This window comes from Setaria viridis, chromosome 8, assembly GCF_005286985.2.
Source record: "Setaria viridis chromosome 8, Setaria_viridis_v4.0, whole genome shotgun sequence".
Classification (NCBI taxonomy): domain Eukaryota; kingdom Viridiplantae; phylum Streptophyta; class Magnoliopsida; order Poales; family Poaceae; genus Setaria; species Setaria viridis.
In genome coordinates, this window is record NC_048270.2 from 5,664,827 (window position 1) to 5,683,353 (window position 18,527).

The 18,527-nt window shown below is 45.9% G+C and overlaps 2 protein-coding genes, 1 long non-coding RNA gene and 1 other non-coding gene across 7 annotated transcripts; 2 read left to right on the forward strand and 2 right to left on the reverse strand.

The window, feature by feature from the left end:
* Positions 1-2,052: 2,052 nt before the first annotated feature.
* On the forward strand, positions 2,053-2,125 carry TRNAR-UCU (transfer RNA arginine (anticodon UCU)). The gene has a single exon. It is a non-coding gene; the product is annotated as a tRNA-Arg (tRNA).
* A 3,894-nt stretch (positions 2,126-6,019) lies between these two features.
* On the forward strand, positions 6,020-8,522 carry LOC117833727 (short-chain dehydrogenase TIC 32, chloroplastic). Of its 2 annotated transcripts, none has more exons than XM_034713326.2 (8): positions 6,020-6,191; positions 6,752-6,983; positions 7,087-7,166; positions 7,346-7,499; positions 7,599-7,677; positions 7,765-7,846; positions 7,957-8,015; positions 8,112-8,522. In XM_034713326.2, exons 1-8 carry the CDS (start codon positions 6,020-6,022, stop codon positions 8,298-8,300), a joined length of 1,047 nt encoding a protein of 348 aa, XP_034569217.1. In that variant the 3' UTR covers positions 8,301-8,522. The 2 variants fall into 2 exon arrangements, with proteins under 2 accessions (XP_034569217.1, XP_034569218.1); XM_034713327.2 differs by having other exon boundaries at positions 7,765-7,829; positions 8,112-8,373.
* Positions 6,981-12,025, reverse strand: LOC117833728 (uncharacterized). 3 transcript variants are annotated; one of them, XR_011898934.1, is made up of 4 exons: positions 11,522-12,025; positions 11,234-11,363; positions 8,808-10,779; positions 6,981-7,202 (listed from the first exon to the last, which is right to left on the reverse strand). It is a non-coding gene; the product is annotated as an uncharacterized lncRNA (long non-coding RNA). The 3 variants fall into 3 exon arrangements; XR_011898933.1 differs by lacking the exon at positions 6,981-7,202 and having other exon boundaries at positions 8,646-9,297; positions 11,522-12,022; XR_011898932.1 differs by lacking the exon at positions 6,981-7,202 and having other exon boundaries at positions 8,646-10,779; positions 11,522-12,022.
* Positions 12,026-13,548: 1,523 nt separating this feature from the next.
* LOC117866652 (uncharacterized) lies at positions 13,549-14,893 on the reverse strand. The gene has a single exon (XM_034750928.2). The coding sequence runs from the start codon at positions 14,537-14,539 to the stop codon at positions 13,841-13,843; it is 699 nt and encodes a 232-aa protein (XP_034606819.1). The 5' UTR covers positions 14,540-14,893; the 3' UTR covers positions 13,549-13,840.
* Between the last annotated feature and the right edge of the window lie 3,634 nt (positions 14,894-18,527).

Here is an 18,527-nt window from a genome sequence, read left to right on the forward strand (position 1 = left end):
GGCCAGGATAGAATGTTATTGACTGCAAGTGGGTTTATAAAATCAAACGACGAGCTGATGATTCTATTGATTGTTACAAAGCACAACTTGTTGCTAAAGGATTCAAACAATGATATGGTTTGGATTATGAGGACACATTCGGTCCTGTGGTTAAGGCAGCCACTATTCGACTTGTTTTATCCTTAGCAGTGTCAAAACAGTGGAGTATTCGCCAACTAGATGTTCAGAACGCATTTTTGCATGGTGTTCTGGAGGAGGACGTCTATATGAAGCAACCTCCTGGGTATGAGACCAAGCTCTTCCACGCTATGTATGCAAACTTGACAAGTCCCTTTATGGTCTGAAACAGATGCCCCATGCATGGTATTCTCGTTAAACTCTAAGTTGCAAGACCTTGGTTTTCAGGGATCAAAGGCCGACACATCACTTTTCTTTTTTCAACAAGATGGTATTACTATATACTTTCTTGTTTTATGTCGATGACATTATTGTGGTTAGCTCAAGTGATGCTGCTGTTGATAAGCTTTTACATCATCTTCGTGATGCCTTTGCTCTTAAGGATCTTGGCTCGCTTCATTATTTTTTAGGTATTGAAGTATCATCATGCAAGGAGGACTTGTTGCTGACTCAAGCTAAGTATGCTAGAGAATTGGTGTGTAAAGCTGGTCTCAAGGATTGCAAGGCCACTCCTACGCCTATGGTGCTTTCGGAAAAATTGGTAGCCACTGTTAGTGATCCACTTGATGTTGAATTGGCTACGAGGTATAGAAGTATCGGGGGAGGTCTTCAATATTTGACCCTCACTCAGCCTGACTTGGCTTTTGCGGTGAACAAAGTGTGCCAGTACCTACATTGCCCTACTTCAGCGCATTATACAATAGTTAAACGGATTCTTCGCTATGTCAGTGGCATGGGCTCAAGATTGTTCGTCTCCTTCCTCCATGATTAGTGCTTTTTCGGATGATGATTGGGCTGGGTGTTCTGACGATCATCGTTCTACTGGTGGCTTTGCTGTCTTTTTCGGTGCTAATCTGATTTCTTGGCATGCAAAGAAACAGGCAACTGTGTCTCGTAGCAGTACTGAGCCTGAGTATAAGGTGCTTGCTAATGCGACTGTTGAGGTTATTTGGGTGCAAACACTTCTTGATGAGATGGGTGTGCTGCAACATAAGGTTCCTGTTTTATGGTGTGACAATATTGGTGCTACATACCTCTCTGCTAATCCAGTGTTTCATGCTCGCACCAAATATATAGAAGTGGATTTTCATTTTGTTAGAGAGCGAGTTTCTCAGAAACAACTTGATGTTCGTATTATTTCTTTCAATGATCAGCTGGCTGATGGATTTACCAAGCCTCAAACCGAGCGTTGTCTTCAAGAGTTTAGAAACAATCTCAATCGTTTGCAAGTTGTGATTGAGGGGCGATGTAGACATACATGTACTAGGATTCTATCTGGACCATGAGTCCTATGCTTGTAATACTCCTATACGGAGATCTCTTGTAATTCATCCAGGACAGGATCTCTTCCGTCCTATATAATGAACGTGACAGGCGCCCTCAAGGCTCAAGGGTAAGCCGTTCCATAATATTCCACGTGCTGTATACTACCACTCCAGTCTGTGATGACGTCTATTTTGCTTTCAACATCTTCACAACGCCAGCCAAACTACTAAACTCACTGTCATTGGCTTGGTTGAAATGGTCGCTTAAAAACAAGGCTTGGTTAAAATGCAGCATCTTTTTCTGAAGAAACAAGACAGATAACGGCCAGCTAGGTCTCTACAGCCAGCTGAAGGTGGGAGTGGGACATGGAACCACGCTCACACTTGGATTACTACTAGTAGACACCTGTGTGGCTGTGTCATAAGTTCATGACACTTCATACATATATATTCTCATAATTTCTGTCAAATTCAGATGGCTTCCCTTTCAGTGGAGCTTAAAAACTCATACAGTTAAGAATAGCTGGAAGTCTGGAAGGAGCCGGAGGTGAGCATGTGGTTGTACTATAAAATTTTATATTAAAGTATGATTTACCGCGCACATTGAACCGCGCCTGTGGCCTAATGGATAAGGCGTCTGACTTCTAATCAGACGATTGTGGGTTCGAGTCCCACCAGGCGTGTGCCAGTTAGATTTTGCTGGTTTTCTTTTTTTAATCTGTTTTGTATTCCGATTATTAGTTAGGCTCTCTAATGGATATAAGGCGTCTGACTTCTAATCAAACCTTAAAACCTTGTCTAGTTGGACAAACTGTCCAAATAGACCCTACCCTCGATGTTGCTGATTGTAACCAAAAGGGCCAATGCCGACGTTCATTGAGCATAGTAATAGCCTGATTTGCTGCTTTATAAAAAGCTTTTGTAGTTTAATATCCAAAACTAAGGCCATGCTATCCAGGTATCGCCAATTTATGAATTGTTTATGATCCGCAATTGTGAGTCATCGGATATCTTATTTTTGAAACCAAGGTCATTGGATATCTTCTTACCTCCAACCCATCAACTTTTCTCGTGTGCTTCCCATGTGGGCGGCAGGCAGGGGCCAATAGCTCCCCATGACACCAAATTTCCACCGAAAAAATTGAAATTCAAATAAAAATTTTAAATATTTAACACAGTTGCCCCCTAACAAGCAAAAAAATCAGTTTCTGGCTCCGCCCCTACCCATGTGGCATGGTTGTTCTTGTCAGCACCTCTAGCTGCAGTGCGCCATGCCGCGGTACGCCGCGCCGCCCGCGCCGGCACGGTCCAATTGCAGCCGCGTCTTCACCACGTCCGTCGGCTGCAGGCAGCACGCCTCGACCACGCCGCCCAGGGACCCCGCCATCGCCTTCACGTGCGGCGGGATCGGCCCCTGATGCCGGCCCGGGTTGTTGGCGGGCCATGCCACCTGCAGCAGCAGCAGCGGTGGGGATGACGACTTGGGCGAGGAGGTCACGGCAGCGGCCATTGATTGTTGATCAGGATCGATTGGAGCGGGTGGGGAAGTGAGCCTCGATCAGGTGTTTCTTCCTTATCTCTACGAGGATGCCAATGCGGTGATCGATGCCCGTGCATGGAACGCCATGGTGCACTGCTTATATAGGATCTCGGAGCCGCGTGATGGCGTTAGGTGCGCCGAGCCCGAGCGTTTCTCTCTCCCACAGGCTCAGGTCGGGTGGGACCATGTTGCTAACGTGGGCATACTGACCGCGTGCTCATGCAGGCCGCGTCGAACACTTGGACGTCAGACGTGGCGCGGAGTTGCCGCGAAGGCAGTGGGTCCCACTTGCAAGGAGCAGAGCTGCCGATTATAGATGGCAAGATGGACCAGGCCCGCTGGGTTGCCTGAGGCCCGGCACTAACCCGCTTCGGCCTACAGTCAACAGTGCCTGGGCCAGCTCGGCACTACATGTTGGCAGTGCTTGGCCGCCACATAGGCATGTAGTGCCGGCCCAGGTCCGGCACGATTTTTGGACCGGCCCAACGTCGGCCTGAAAACATCACCCTGCTCATATAAATAAGAAAAACCCTAGACTACTCCCTCATTTCTCCCCTCCACTCCACCACCCAACAGCCGCAGCCACCCTCTCCTCAGCTGCCTCCACCGCTGCCCGCTGGCAACACCTTTACAGCCGGCAGCCGCCCCTCCCTCCCTTCTCCTTCTTCAATCAGGATCCGCGCCGGCCGCCTCTGCCATGGGGCCATGGTCGGGCGCCTTCGCCAGGGCCACGACCAGAAGCCCCTATGGGATGCCGTCGCCGTGGAGCTGCTCCTTCCTCCCTCCTTCAGCTGGGATCTGTGCCGTCCACCGGGCGCCGCACCGTCTGCCGGCCGTCGTGGGGCCACGGCCAGGCGACGCGCCGGCCACCGCCGCCAGGGGCCACTGGTGGAAGTCGTGGCAACAGCCACCACCGTGGAGGCAGGGCAGGTGGCCACGCTGGCCTCCACCGCCATGGGGGAATGGCACGCCACGACGGGGATTCATTTCTTATGGATGGATTTGGGCTGTGTGTGTTTTTGTGATGGATTCGTGAATTTTGATGATTCATGCGATGATTTCCTTTGATTCTTGCATCTTGATTCCATTACTTCTCTCTTGCTTGTAGTGCCTGGCCCGGTCTATAAAATAGCCATAGTGCCGGATCTAAGCCAGCAGTTCGACATGCAGTGCCGGTCCGGCTCAACACGAAACACCTATCGGGCCGGATAGTGCTGGGCCTAACCGGGTCAGGTCAAATCGGGCTAGTGCTGAGTGGTCCATCTGGCCATCTGTACTGCTGGTCCGCTCATGTGTCCCCGCGACGCTATGTGTCTATGGCCCCACCTGTCATCTTCGTAAGCCGTCCATTTGGTGGTGAAGGTAGCGCGTTGGACGGACGGTAAGCCTGTTCTTTGAACCCCGTGTTTGTTTTCAAGAGTAAAATTTAAGATAACCAAACCTCGGTGCAAATATAATGCTTCACAATGTTACGAAGAACTGTACTCTTTTTGTCAAGCACTTCGCGACATTAACTGACATCATGAGCCCACACGAAGGCAAAGTGGCGCTTCGAAAAGTGCAAGGGCGATTCACATCTTTGAGTACTAAAACGGTGTGGTGTGGTTAGGAAAGATCAGAAAAATGTAAGTACAATTTCTAATGATTTAGACCATAAGAACAGCGGAGGAGCTAGACCCCTTTGGTGTACGCCATTAATTATTATTATTGGGACTACAATTTTAAGTTTCCTTTTCTTTTTTTATAGGAGCCAGTAGCTACCACAATCAGTTGTAGCTAAATGCTCAGACTGAATGGAAAAAGAAGAGGTTCTGGCTCCAACCGATTGGCTGGCATGCAGCAGCAGCTGCAGCTGCAGCTGTAGAAAGAGCAGAAACGAGCAGGCAGATTTATTGTCATAAAAACTATAGCTGATGTTGAATTTCAATCTACTAAGTATCTAATCAAGATCTTAATTTTGATTTCTACCACGAGGTGTAGTTTTTAGTTTAAATTTATTTAGCCAATTTGAATATAGAAGGATCCGTATTCGATGCGTAAGCACGTAGCAACTGTGACATTCTCTAGCCCGCACGCCGCTAATTCGAGGCAGAAGCATGTGTCCACACTAGACGCAACAATGATCAATGAACCAACAGATAGCATTTGTTTTTGACAGGGGCAGATGAGAAAGGACTTGACGAGCTGCATATTGCATTGTCTCGCACTCGTGCAATCCGATGCTTCCCTAGAAATTAAGGTGGAAAAAAAGGTGGATCACCGTGGTCAGGTGTATCATTTAGAAATATGTGTTCGCTGGCGTAGTAAGAAAACAGTGATGCTATTTGTCAATTGATAATCGATCTTTGCTATTCCTATCGCAATAATCGCAAAAATACCACTTCAAGTGTCGTCTAATAGAACTACCAACACCTTTTTATTCCTTTCTAAAAATTCTGCCGCATTTTGCTTCCTACTATTCCAAGCATCCGAGTAAAACGCAAAACCAAGTAGAACCACCATGTTTTGTGCTATGTGACATTGACAAGTGGGCCCCAGTTCGTATGGATATTGTAGAAGGTAAAAAGGGGTAGATTTGTGAGAAGTACACCCAAAGCAGTGGTAGTTTTATGAAACGTGTATTCCACCTCCACTATAAGCGGTAGTTTTCTTTCAAAGAAAATTCTTTTGTTTAGGAGTTTTGTTTCGTTCACCAGTAGCGTGTTCACTGTTCGGTGGGTGTAGGGTCCAATGATTTTTTTTTACCGCATCTGGGCCGGAACTCCTCCTCGTCAAGCGGCACTTCTGTCAAACTGTCAATGTCAGCAGCCAAAGCAGTGTGTGGTGTTGGTGGGCCGCGCGGGACAACCACGGGGACGGCTTGCAGCCGCAGGCCCAGCAGAACACGCGTCGACGTCGACGAGACTCACTGGCTGCAAAGCTTCCTCTTTCTTCCCTCTCCTATCCACCCCGAGACAAGTGTCCAGAGAGGGAGAGGGAGAGGGAGAGGCAGAGACAGGCAGGTCCAGCTCTCGCGCTCAGGCTGCGGCGATGTTTGATGCTTGAGCAGGTGCTTGACTACTGGTTCCTGGCGAAGGAGGCGGTATCGGGGATGGGACTCTGGGGCTGGCCGTGGGGGCGCCGGGGCCCGTCGGGCTTCGGCTCGGCCTCCACCGCCGAGGAGGTCACCGCCGGCGTCGACGCCAGCCATCTCACGGCCATCGTCACAGGTCTCCATCTCTCCTCCTCTCTTCATTTTTCTTTGTTTCCTTCAGTGCAGTGAAGCGATGCTCTCTAGCGGTCCTCTGCCGGTCGTTGCAGAGTTAGTGCCACTTGTCATGTGGATGTTCAAGGCCAGAACGCCACAATCCAACTTTTCAGGCCTTGATATAGATCAAAGTTATGCACGGAATTATTGTGTGATTTGTCTGTCAAAAACTTACATAATTTCTGTAAGAACAGACAAAAGCCACCAGTATGGAGTGCACAAAAGTGATAGTTCAGACGTTCAGTGTCTGTTTTTTCCTGTTCAGACGTTCAGTCTGTTTTTTTTCCCTGAAACATTGTAATCGTTCAGTCTTACAGCATGGATTACTGAACACGTTCTGCAGGATAACTTTCGTTTATATCACACTAAGACAGATGCTATACAGTATCTATTTTGATCTTCAGATTACAATACTGTATTTGTTTCACTTTTGTTTTGTTTTGGATTCCACTAGTTGGTAGGCGTGACCTATCTCAGACTCTCACACATTGTTCTCCCTTCTGTTTCATTTGTTGAAAACAGGAGCAACAAATGGAATTGGAAAGGAAACAGCCAGAGTTCTAGCGCTGAGGGGAGCGGAAGTGATCATACCAGCAAGGACACTGGAGAGCGGCCTGAAGGTGAAAGAGAGCCTTGCTGAACAGGTTCCGGGCTCCAAGCTGCATGTCATGGAGATGGACCTGAGCTCTCTCAGCTCCGTCCGCAACTTCGCGCAGTCCTTCAATTCGTCTCATAAGCACCTGAACATCCTCATGTATGTACGGACACTTCTGAAAGTCTCCAGATATTCAGAATTGAACTGCAACGTGTTTCTCGGAACTCACTCGCATGGTAATCTGAAACGTGTTTATCCGAAGAAACAATGCAGGGATTATGGCATGCCCTTACCAGCTGTCCGAGGATGGGATTGAACTGCAGTTTGCAACGAATCATCTCGGTTAGTACTGTACTGGTCAATCGTGTCAACAATTCCCTGCCAAATGTAGCATCAGGGGATTTGCTTTGCTGATATGACCTGAATTGCTATTACTACTTTGTTCAGAAGAATATTATACTTCTTCCGAAGCAAATTAATGCTTGATTAATTAGGCACAAACATCTATTGAATTTGAGCAGGCCATTTCTTGCTGACGAATCTCCTACTTGACAAGATGAAATCAACTGCCAGTCAGACTGGTGTGCAAGGCAGGATCATAAACGTAGCTTCTGTTGCGCATAAAAGAAGTGATGGTACATGCTTTGAGCTGGACAAGCTAAACGATAAGGCTAGGTTGGCAAGAAGTTAATGTTTAGTTGTCATTGTCATTGATCCTGATTCCATGAGCTCAACTTAACAAGAAATTATTGTTTTTTCCTCTGAAATTTATAGGTACAAACCATTCATTGCATATTCACATTCCAAATTGGCCAATATTCTTCATGCAAATGAGCTGTCTAGGCGTTTTCAGGTAAGCAATATCTTGCCTTGCGGCTGATTGCCTAATTGCACATTCACTACATCCTGACAAACTAACCCACTTTTGGTGAAATTTTAGGAAGAAGGATGCAATCTGACAGCAAATTCCCTGCATCCTGGAGTAATCTTCACCAATATCGTCCGGTACATTGCAGGAAACAGTAATAACTTTGCAAGCTCAAGCCCCTTAAACGATGACTCAAAAACGATTTTTTTTACTGATTTGTTGGAGCCTCTCACCAGTTAACTAAAATAAATGAATACTTGGCAGGTGCGCTACTCTCAGTTGTCTCCCCTGTGGCAAAACTTGTTCTGAAGGGCGTACCCCAGGTTATTGAATCTTAGCTTCCAGTGAACTCACTATAATTAACATAATAACTGTTTTTATAACTCATAAGAATATCATCTGACGAACATGGTTTGTAGGGAGCTGCAACTACTTGCTACCTGGCATTGCACCCTGATCTGAAAGATGTATCTGGCAAATACTTTGCGGATTGCAATGAAGCAACACCGACCCCAGTCGCAAGAGATGCAGAGCTGGCAAAGAAGCTATGGTTATTCAGTGAAGAACTTTTAGGGGCCAATGCGGTGCAGGAATATCATGATTCATGACTGCACTAGCATATTCATGAATAAAGTCATTTAGGAGATATCTGAAAAGAAAGTTTTTTTTGGGGTCCCTGGACATTGTAAAGGCGCTCTAGGAATTACAGGGTCGAGTTTGAGTGGCCAACTTTCCTTGGATGCTTGCTCATGGTGTTGTGCAGAATTAAAGCAACAAAATAAGATCTAGAATGAATTCTAATGAATTATTACAAATCCAACATTTGGTGACGTATGCTAGTCTCGTTAGGCAGTTATTACAAAATCCAAAATCCAACTGTATTTTTATTAATTAGAAACCATAGGTCCATTTTTGAACGTTTGAGCACGGTTTTGTAGAAATAATGCAAGCTCATATAACAAGAGAAAAATCTATATAACCCATTATAAACAACGGATAAATGGTTAGCCCGTGATAGATGATGCACTTGCCGATGTCACACAATTGTACTTGCAACCGAGGCAGCTTAGTTATAGTACAGTTACTGGATCCTCACGCAAACCTCGGTTCCTCACCTCGCTGGCGAGCAATAACTTTTTTGATTGCTGAGGAAGCTTTTTTTCCTTGCTACAATCTTATCACGGGTCGTCGTCGTCGTCTTCTCCTCCTTCTATATCTTTTTTCACATGTATCATGCCTTGGAGCAAAGAGGCCAAATCAATCTCATGCAACCACGCCTCGTGCCGGTACGCCCTCCTAAGATTTGGGAGGCCCGGAGCGAAAGTAAAACTCGAAGCCCTTTAATATAAACATTATAACAAATATATATGAAATATTACCAATAAATACTTAAATGTATCTAAAAGCAATATTCATATCAAATTATTTATACATATTACCTTAAAAGTTGCTTCTAACATTCCTCGATGCAAAGTCACTTATGATAGGGTTGATGCCAATTTGATCCAACATTTTCTTCTCAATGCATAATATTGCCAAACCATTTAACCTCTCCCGAGTCATTGTTGACCTCAAATAGTTCTTCAACAACTTCAACTTTGAAAGCTTCTTTCAGCCGATGCGACAGTCACATGCACAGTAAATAAGAGTCGGTAAGCAATGGAGATATTAGGATACAAATCCACATCTCCGACATGCTCGAAAATTTCCATAGCAGACATTACGCCATCTGGCAAAGTGAATATCATAATCTTTAATTCAGAAATAAGATCATATACCTCAACATCAGATGAGCCATCAAAAGAAAAAGTTTCTGCAAATTTAGTGCAACATTCTTCAAGTTCATTATCATTTAATGACTTCAAAGTGCTTTAGCTTAATAAAAATCTGAATATATCTTTAAACATCATGAGTTCTTTAAAGAAGTGATTGTCATATCAACCAAAACAAAAAAAATATTTAACTTCAAAAGCCTCCTCAGCTTCAAGAATTTCTTCTTGGCGGTTACTTTCATCAAATTGTTTCTTCCTCGTAGCATGATGTTTTTTCTGGAAATGATGCCTCTACATCCATTTCTGTTGCAATACCTTTAGCGATGATCAGACTAGAAGAAAACCCCTCATTTTTGTGATTCTCAAAATATTGTGTTATACCTTGTATTTGCTTGAAAGTAGAGTCAATGTACATGACTAACGATTGCAACTTCTTGCTCACTTTATTTACAACAAATAAAATATCATGCCAAATAACCATACCGAGTAGAAACTCAAAGCTGCCAAGTGCATCAAAATTTTTTTTTGCATCACTTTTATCCTTAGGTTTAATGTTAGAAGCATGACGTAACTCAGACATTGAACCTAAGGATAAAAGTGATGCAACAAATTTATTTGATGCACTTGGCAGCTTTGAGTTTCTACTTGGTATGGTTATCTAGCATGATATTTTATTTTCTATGAATAAAGTGAGCAAAAAGTTGCAATCATCAGTCATGTGCATTAACTCTACTTTGAAACAAATACAAGGTATAACACAATACTTTGGAAATTATAGAAATGAGGGGTTTTCTTCTAGTCTGATCACCGGCAAAGGTATTACACATAAATGGGTGTAGAGGCATCATTTCCAAAAAAAACATCATGCTACGAGAAATAAACAGTTTGATGAAAGTAACTGCCAAGAAGAAATTCTTGAAGCTGAGAAGGCTTTTGAAGTTAAATATTTTTTTATTTTGGTTAATATGGCGATCACTTCTTTAAAGAACAGATTTGAAGAACTCATGGTGTTTAAAGATATATTCGGATTTTTATTGACCTCAAGCACATTAAAGTCATTAAATGACAATGAACTTGAAGAATGTTGTACTAAATTTGCAGAAATTTTTTCTTTTGATGGTTCATCTGATGTTGAGGTATATGATCTTGTTTCTTAATTAAATATTATGAAATTCACTGTGCCAGATGGCGTAATGTCTGCTATGGAGATTTTTGAGGAAATGTGGATTGTTATCCTAATGTCTCTATTGCTTACCGACTCTTATTTATTGTATCTGTGACTGTCGCATCGGCTGAAAAAAGCTTTTCAAAGTTTCTGAAAGAAGTTTTTCAAAGTTAAAGTTATTGAAGAACTATTTGAGGTTAATAATGACTCGGGAGAGGTTAAATGGTTTGGCAACATTATGCATTGAGAAGAAATTGTTGGATGAGATTGACATCAACCCTATCATAAGTGACTTTGCATTCAGGAATGTTAGAAGAAACTTTTAAAGTAATATGTATAAATAATTTGATATAAATATTGCTTTTAGATACAGTTAAGTATTTATTGGTAACAATATATATATATTTGTTATAATATTTATATTACATGGTCTCGAGTTTTACTTTCGCCCCGAGCAATTTGGACCGGCCCTGGATTAGTCACACTGATTCACTGAAGAAATAGAAGGAAAATTAACACGAACACGGACCATGAATCCGGATCGAATGCAGGATCTCTAATTCATCGGATATTGAATTTAATCGGAGGCAGTTTAGGCGAGTACCTGCAAGGTGTACTCGAACGCTCGAGATCCCGTCGACTCCTTTGGCGCCGGCGAGGGCACATCGAACGTGAGGCATGGAGGTTCAGCTAACAACTAAAACCTTTTGGGGAATACAGATCTGAAAAAAAATCTGAACTCTTTGTTTTAGATTTCGCACCAAATTAACCCAAGGAAGTTAGGGGCTTAGGGCTCCACACAAATGATTAAAAAGAAATCAATCCAAGTCTGAGAGGTGGATCTCTACTACCCTAAGCCATATGGCATAGACGAAGGAGGACAGAAGAGTACCTTTGTGGCGCTTCTTCGGCGGGAAGGAGGTCTGGGGTTCTTCGTCGTTCGGAGTTTGTCTTTGTCGTCGCGAGGTCTGATTAGGGATGGCAACGGGGACTAATCCCCGCGGGGTCCCCATCCCCGCGAACAGAAGCAGTTGACTCCGGAAGAGCTCGCACATTGAGGCCGAAGGCATCACCATCAGAGCGAAACTCAATCTTCCCTACCACTGCTTCCCCAATCCCCGAAACAACCTCTTACTTCATTGCCGTCGGAGCTCAAGACGCAACGATGGAGAAGCGTAGGCAGGAGATGAGGGCCGGGCCGCGCAGTTGCATGGCATTAGAGTTGGAGGAGGCTTCGCTATGGGAGAGGAGGCGGGCACAGGCGACCTCAGGTCCGGCGGCTCCGGCCTTGCCTGCTGGCGAGCGAGAGGAATCAACGCATGGCTTCGCTGCGAGGCTTGGCGAGGGCGTGCGACGGCGGACTGACAAGAGGAGAAAAAAAGGAGAGACGGGTTGCTGTGGGGAACCGGGGATAAGATTGATTGAGCTTCAGTTGCCAACGTGGGCTTGGCCCAAAAATCCTTTTGCTGGGCTTCTTTTGCCGTTAAGCTCCCCGTGGGAAGAAAAATGACCCCAATTTCATGCCCCTAAAGGGTAGTTTGGCAGCCCATATACTCACGGGGTTCCCGACCTTTTCCGTGCGGAGAAAGACCTTTTCCGGGGGAGGGGGAGTCCCCCGGGGGAGGGGGAGGGGGACTCGATGGTCCATGAAAATACCCGTGTAGGATTTTGCCTACAGGGTTAATATACCTATGCTGCCAAATTAGCCCTAATGGATGAAATCCCCATTGGGGATCGGGGGCATTGCCATCCTAGGTCTGATGGAAGAAGACGATGGTCGAGAGGAGCTGTCGGGCTGGGCCGATATCTTCACGGTTTTGTGGGCATCCTAAATCGAATCCGCTTAGGAATCGGACGACCCAGCCAGCCAGAAGGCACACCAGCCCAACAAAACGGCCCAGCTAAGATTTATGATTGCAAAGAGATGGTGTTGTAGTTGCAACCGCAAGGCCAGGCCCAAGTAACAATGGGCTCCAGTTGTGTGCCTTAGCAATGGGCCGGGATGTTAGTTTCGTTTTTTCACCGCGGAGAAATGCAATTTAAACTTTTCTTTTCAAACGAAGAGAAAAAAAAACACCAGGAACGTAAGTAGCTGGACTTAAAGTGATTTATAATATTTTAACATCTTAATAATCTATTATTCAATCTCTATACTAAATTTCACCATTTTTTTTTGCTACTCAAATTAGGAAAACCGCGCCAGTTCAACCCGAATGGAAACCTATCTACTTTGTCATTCATTTTTTTTAATGTTAGACGGCATATACGGTATACCATAAAATAATTTTACAGTTTGATGATTTCCGGGTAAAAATAGGGTATAGGCGGCCGTCCACGTCTATTCCTCGTCCAACACGCACACCATTCGTTTGGAACCCTGACCACATCTTTCCGATCGAGAGAAGAGCGATGTGGGTGGCTGAGTGCCCGTCTCCCTCACGCGTGCACAAGAGGTCCTCAGTTTGCGAGGCACGCCTTTGCAAGTTGCATGCGCAAGAAGATCTACGTTGTTTTACAACTGATTTTTAGTGATGAACGAAGAGGAGGAATCCGCTGCAGTATTGTTGACTCTTGTCCTCCATAAGTTTTATTTTTGTTCGAGAATTTGTCCTCCATAAGTTTGTTTGTGCAAATGCGACACTTGTTTACTGAACATTTGTTGTTGATCCAAAAACAAAGCACACACGAAATTTCTCATTCCAAGGAGTAGCCGCATCCGAAACGGACAGCGTTAGTTCGCGCAGCGATCGATCCATGGCGGCTCCTGACTTCCTTTTGGCGATCTGGGTGGGCAAGCACGTCTGGCAATTGAACTCCACCGAAGCAAAATGTCAGCGGCTGCAGCGACAACGATCGACGTCGTCGTCTTGCTCAAAATACAAGTGTGTAGCCAAGCCGGAAAGAGAAAAAGACCACGCCTTGCACACAGAAAGATGCTCTGTTTTAGCCTTCGTTACAGATCATTAGATCGATCGTGAGGTGATAGCTTATTTTTTTCCCTCTTCACCTCAGTTCTGCAAATCTTGCAATCCAAACTATTGACGAGCAACTGTTTTGTACGCAAGAACGCGCGCATACAAACAGTCTCCAGCCAAGCACTACATCATCTTAGCTTGCTGGGGTCTCAACGTCTCGTCACACACTGACACTCTGACACACACAAAGACAAACTTTCTCCTCGAATCCTTGTTCTTCGTCTATGGTCGCCGTCTCAGTAGAACCAGAAGCCGGCAGCCTCCACCTCCCTCGCCTCGGCCAGCTTGCCACTGCTCCTGGACGACAGGGACAGGCACGACGACGACGAGCTCGACGTCGACCGCCGCAGCCCGGCCACCAGCCCGTGTCCCGGCGCCCCGTCAGACCGGAAGCTGCTGCCGGACGAGCCCGACGACGACGACGCGCCGGACGACCGCCGCCCGGAGCCGCCGCCGCCACCGTCTCTCTTGCCGCCGTCCCGGTCCTTCCTCCGGAACACGGGGAGCGGGAAGCACCTCCTCGTCGCCGCCGCCGCCGCCGCCGCCGCGGCCTCCTCGTCCTCGGGCCCGGGACCGTACGCAGCGGGCGCGACCCGCGGCGCGATGTCGAGGAAGGCCGTGGGCCGGTGCGGCGGGCGGCGCCGGCACGGCGACACCGACGCGGAGCGCGCGGCGTAGTAGGAGACCCGCGGGGAGTGGTACGGCGACGGCGACATGGCCGGCGGCGGCGCCAGCTTCGGCGACACGGCCACCTTGGAGGAGGAGTAGAGGGCGCCGGATGACGACGGGGAGGAGGAGTAGTAGGGCGGCGGCGCCACGCTGGCGGAGCTGGAGCTGCTGCTCCGGACGTGCTTGGGCGTCCCCGGGCACACCTCCCACTTGAACGGCACCGACCCCGGCCGCCGGCACGAGTCGTCGACCACCACCCCCGCCATTGCTATCTTCTTCCTCTCCCTGTCCCTGATCAATGAACCAATCAATGATCATGCGGCGTGCTTTATATAGAGAGGTGGTGGATTGTGCGGAGCGATGATTCAGGAGTGATTGGAGGGGGCGGATTGGATTGGATTGGCGTGGTCATCAGTCAGTCAGGTAGTGGCGGATTATCTGAACTTTTTTAGTGCGGTGGTCATTGCCGGCGTAGAGACTAGAGATCGGGCACCGGCCGGCGGTTTGGCACCGAGTGGCAGTGAGTGGCAGGTTAACTGAATTTCGTGGGGCTCCACGTTCTGCTTGACTTCGTGTTCCGGTACCGGACATTCGGACAAGTCAGGCCTGATTTTTCTGCAGCAGGACGACACGTTCGGTTAGGCGGGGATTGGGGCGGCGGCGTGGTGGTGCGTTGACGAACTGGAAGGCCATGCGGGCACGTCGAAGTGGAATGCGCTTTGTGTCAGGGTGATTGGTCGCTGGTTTCGTAGTGGGGATGGTGCTTGTTCACACTTGTGGTGTTGCTCGATCGTCGCCGATTATTGGCTGCTGCTGTGTGTGTGTCTGTGTGTGTTAGGAGAGGGATTTTTCCTGAATGTTTGGTATACCGGGTCCGGGTCAATATCGAAAACCACTTGTCTGCATGCAGTAACAAAAGTTGTATTGCCGCACGTTTAGGGTCTAGAATGTTTAAAACCACATTTCGGTTTTTCGATTTGGAAATAACATATTCGCAATGACTCAAAGAACTTCCTACAATGAACTTTGTACCACAACGTATTACTTACAACAAAAAAGAAAAAAAAGGATAAATAAGAATAAAAAAATCTTGAGAGGGCACAAAATTAAATCTCCCCTCTTTGTACACATAATCAAAAGGCCTAAATAAGAAAGGAGGAGAAACAATAATAAAAGAAAAATATTCTGCTGAGGGCACCTAATCTCCCCTCTTTGCATACCATATAAGAGATAATTCTTTATTTAATATCAGTAAAATGACTCCTTCCCTTCTTGGCTCTTAAAATTTTTTCCTTCTATCTTGGTCTGCCTCTGAGTCTGAGAAGACTGACAAGAATTGAAGTTCAACATCTAATTGATAGAATTGCAGGAAAGCTCCCTAATTGGAAAGGGAAACTCATGGACAGAGCTGGAAGGGTGACTCTAGTAAGAACAGTACTCACTTCAATGCTCATATACTTCCTAACTGTCTTTTCTCTTAAAAACTGGGCTCTAAAGAAGATAGAGAAACTAAGAAGAAGCTTCTTGTGGAAGGGGACTGAGAGTGCAAATGGAGGACACTGCCTTATTAATTTGAAAAAAGTGTTGCTTCCAAAACAAATGGGTGGTCTGGGGCTCCTGGACTTGAACCTTTTCAGTAGAGCATTGCGATTGAGATGGCTATGGTATGAATGGAGTAATCCTGATAGGCCCTGTGTTGGAACTTCAACACCTTGTGACAACATTTATCGCTAATTATTCAGAGCTAGCACAGTTGTAGCAGTAGGCAACGGTACACGAGCCAAATTTTGGCATTGCAGCTGGTTGGATGGTAAAGCTCCAATGGACATTGCACCGAATCTGTTTAAGTTGGAATGGAGAAAGCACAGAACAATGAAGGAAGAATTAACCAATCACAGCTGGACGAGAGGACTATGGCGTATGAATTCTATTGAGGAAATGGTTGAGTTCGCCACATTGTGGGATATGGTACAGAATTTCCAACTCAATGCAGAAGAAGATAGCATAAGATGGAGATGGACACCAAATGGTGCTTACACGGCAAAATCGGCGTACCTTGCTCAGCTACAAGGAACGTACCCTTCTTTGGAAGGCAGCAACATATGGAAAGCACACGCAGAAGGGAAACATAAGCTCTTCGCTTGGCTACTGATCCAAAGCAAGATACTCACGGCTGATAAGTTGTTGGCTAGAAATTGACCCTGCTCAGAGACGTGCGTCTTGTGTGATCAACTTCCAGAAATGGCAATTCACATCAGTATGCACTGCTGCTACGCAAAAGAAATTTGGTTCCTGGTGTCCAATTGGATGGGACCGGGGGCAAGCATCCTCTGTGGTGCTGATGGCAATCTCTACAATGCTGCTGATGGCGATATTTATGATTGGTGGAACAGGGTTCTGGAGCCTCTCAATGCTAACCAACGATGTTCAGTTGCAGCAATTGTGATGTATACAATATGGAACATTTGGAAGGAGAGGAACCCAAGGATTTTTGACAACTCCTCACTTCGGCTTGACCAGGTGTTTGAGTTGATTCAAAATGACGTAATAACAAGACGAAGAGCATGCGGGACTCCTCTGCTAGGAGAGGAGATCCTTGTATCTTAAGTAATTATGCTGCCTTTTAGTTCTAGTGGTGCTCGAGTTCAAACAATTAATATGTAATAGTCTACAATTTGCAAGGTTAATCCTGAACCTCTATCTCTATCTCCTTAAATGAAAGTAGTGCTCCTGTCAATGTTTCAAAAAAAAATTTCCTTCCTTATTTAACATTGATTTAACTTTCATCCCAAAATGACACCGCTACCAATTCCGTTAGGCCCTGCCGTCAAAGCCTTGGAGACCTATCAGTTTTTTTCCTGAGGACAAAAGTAGACTTGACCAAGAGCCGTTTACCCCCATGCCAGTCTAACCGGGGGAATCGATTCTTCCCTTTCTCACCTGCTTGCTTCCTCTCTCACGTCTCATCCCGAACTCCAGAATTTCCCAGTGGCAGCGGTGGGGAGATTCGGCAGCTCTGAGGCGGCAGCCAGCGCGTACGGACGATACGCGAGCGCGGGCCGTGCAGGAGCAGCGGGCGCGAGCCTTGGCAGCTGCGCGGGCCGTCTGGGAGCGGCGGGCGCGGGCCGTGCAGGAGCAGTGGGCGCGAGCCTTGGCAGCTGCGGGCCTTGACGGCCGTCTAGGAGCAGCGGGAGCCAGCCTCGATGGCCAGCCGGAGTGAGTAGAGGCGCCGGCGTCGAACTGGGTGCTCGCCCTCGAGATCGGTTCCAGAGTCCAGACATAGCGCACCTAAAGGCACCTCGTCTATGTGTGGTAATCATGCTTCTGTCCGATTTGCAGATTTGGTTCTAAATGATGCAAAAAAATTTGATGCAAATTTGGTTATAAGTGATGAAAAAAAATGATGCAAGCAACATCAGTGCTATCTGTTAAAATTTACGAACAGAATTGCATTGAGATCTCAAATATGGGGGCAAAAAACGTCTTTTCTATTGACACTTAACGATGTTATCTCAATATATAATCAAAGGTGAGTGAAAAAGGCTAAGCACATCATGTGGTGTACTCTAGAATTTAAGCATAATCATTAATCCTTTTAGATGATTGCTGACCACAACTTCCCTGTGGTGATCCAACCATTAAGATGGTTGCTTATCTGCACGAAAATCCTACCTTTGCCAAGCGGTGTGGTACCAGTTTTTTCATTTCTTTGTGGGGATGTGGTTCCAGTTAATCAAATGAACGTTGCCCAGGCTCGTGGCCCAGCACAAGAATTGTTGTTCCACGGGTCATGGTAGGCCCAACGGCCCATTTTCGTCAAAAGGCAAGAATATTGGTGTACACACGTAATTTTAAGGTGATGCTAAAGACAACTTGATAATGTATTTTTTAAGCTAAGTAAAATATATGGATGGATCTTAAACTTTTAAACTTTTCATAGTGTGTCATCTAGATCGATGCAGATGCGGACCATTATAAATACCAAATGGGTCATCTAGGTAAAAACTCCCAAAAATGCCACTACACTTGCTGATGCGGCATGTCCATGTGAAGTTTTTGATATTAAAAGTAAGAATATTAGGGATATTTTCATCACTTCGAACCTAGATGACACATTTTAATAAGTTTTAAAACCTGAATATGTATTTTCAAAAGTTCACGAACCAAGATGACATTTCTGACAAGTGAAGACCACCTGCATTTAGGTGTTTGAGTTGTTTCATAGTAATAGCATAATCTATAAATTTGTGCATT

Coding starts and splice junctions, on each gene's coding strand:
- LOC117866652 (XM_034750928.2), bottom strand. CDS start 14,539: ATGGCGGGGGTGGTGGTCGACGACTCGTGCCGGCGGCCGGGGTCGGTG.
- LOC117833727 (XM_034713326.2), top strand. CDS start 6,020: ATGCTTGAGCAGGTGCTTGACTACTGGTTCCTGGCGAAGGAGGCGGTA. Junction 6,984..7,086: donor AAGCACCTGAACATCCTCAT/GTATGTACGGAC, acceptor GTTTATCCGAAG/AAACAATGCAGGGATTATGG. Junction 7,167..7,345: donor GTTTGCAACGAATCATCTCG/GTTAGTACTGTA, acceptor GAATTTGAGCAG/GCCATTTCTTGCTGACGAAT.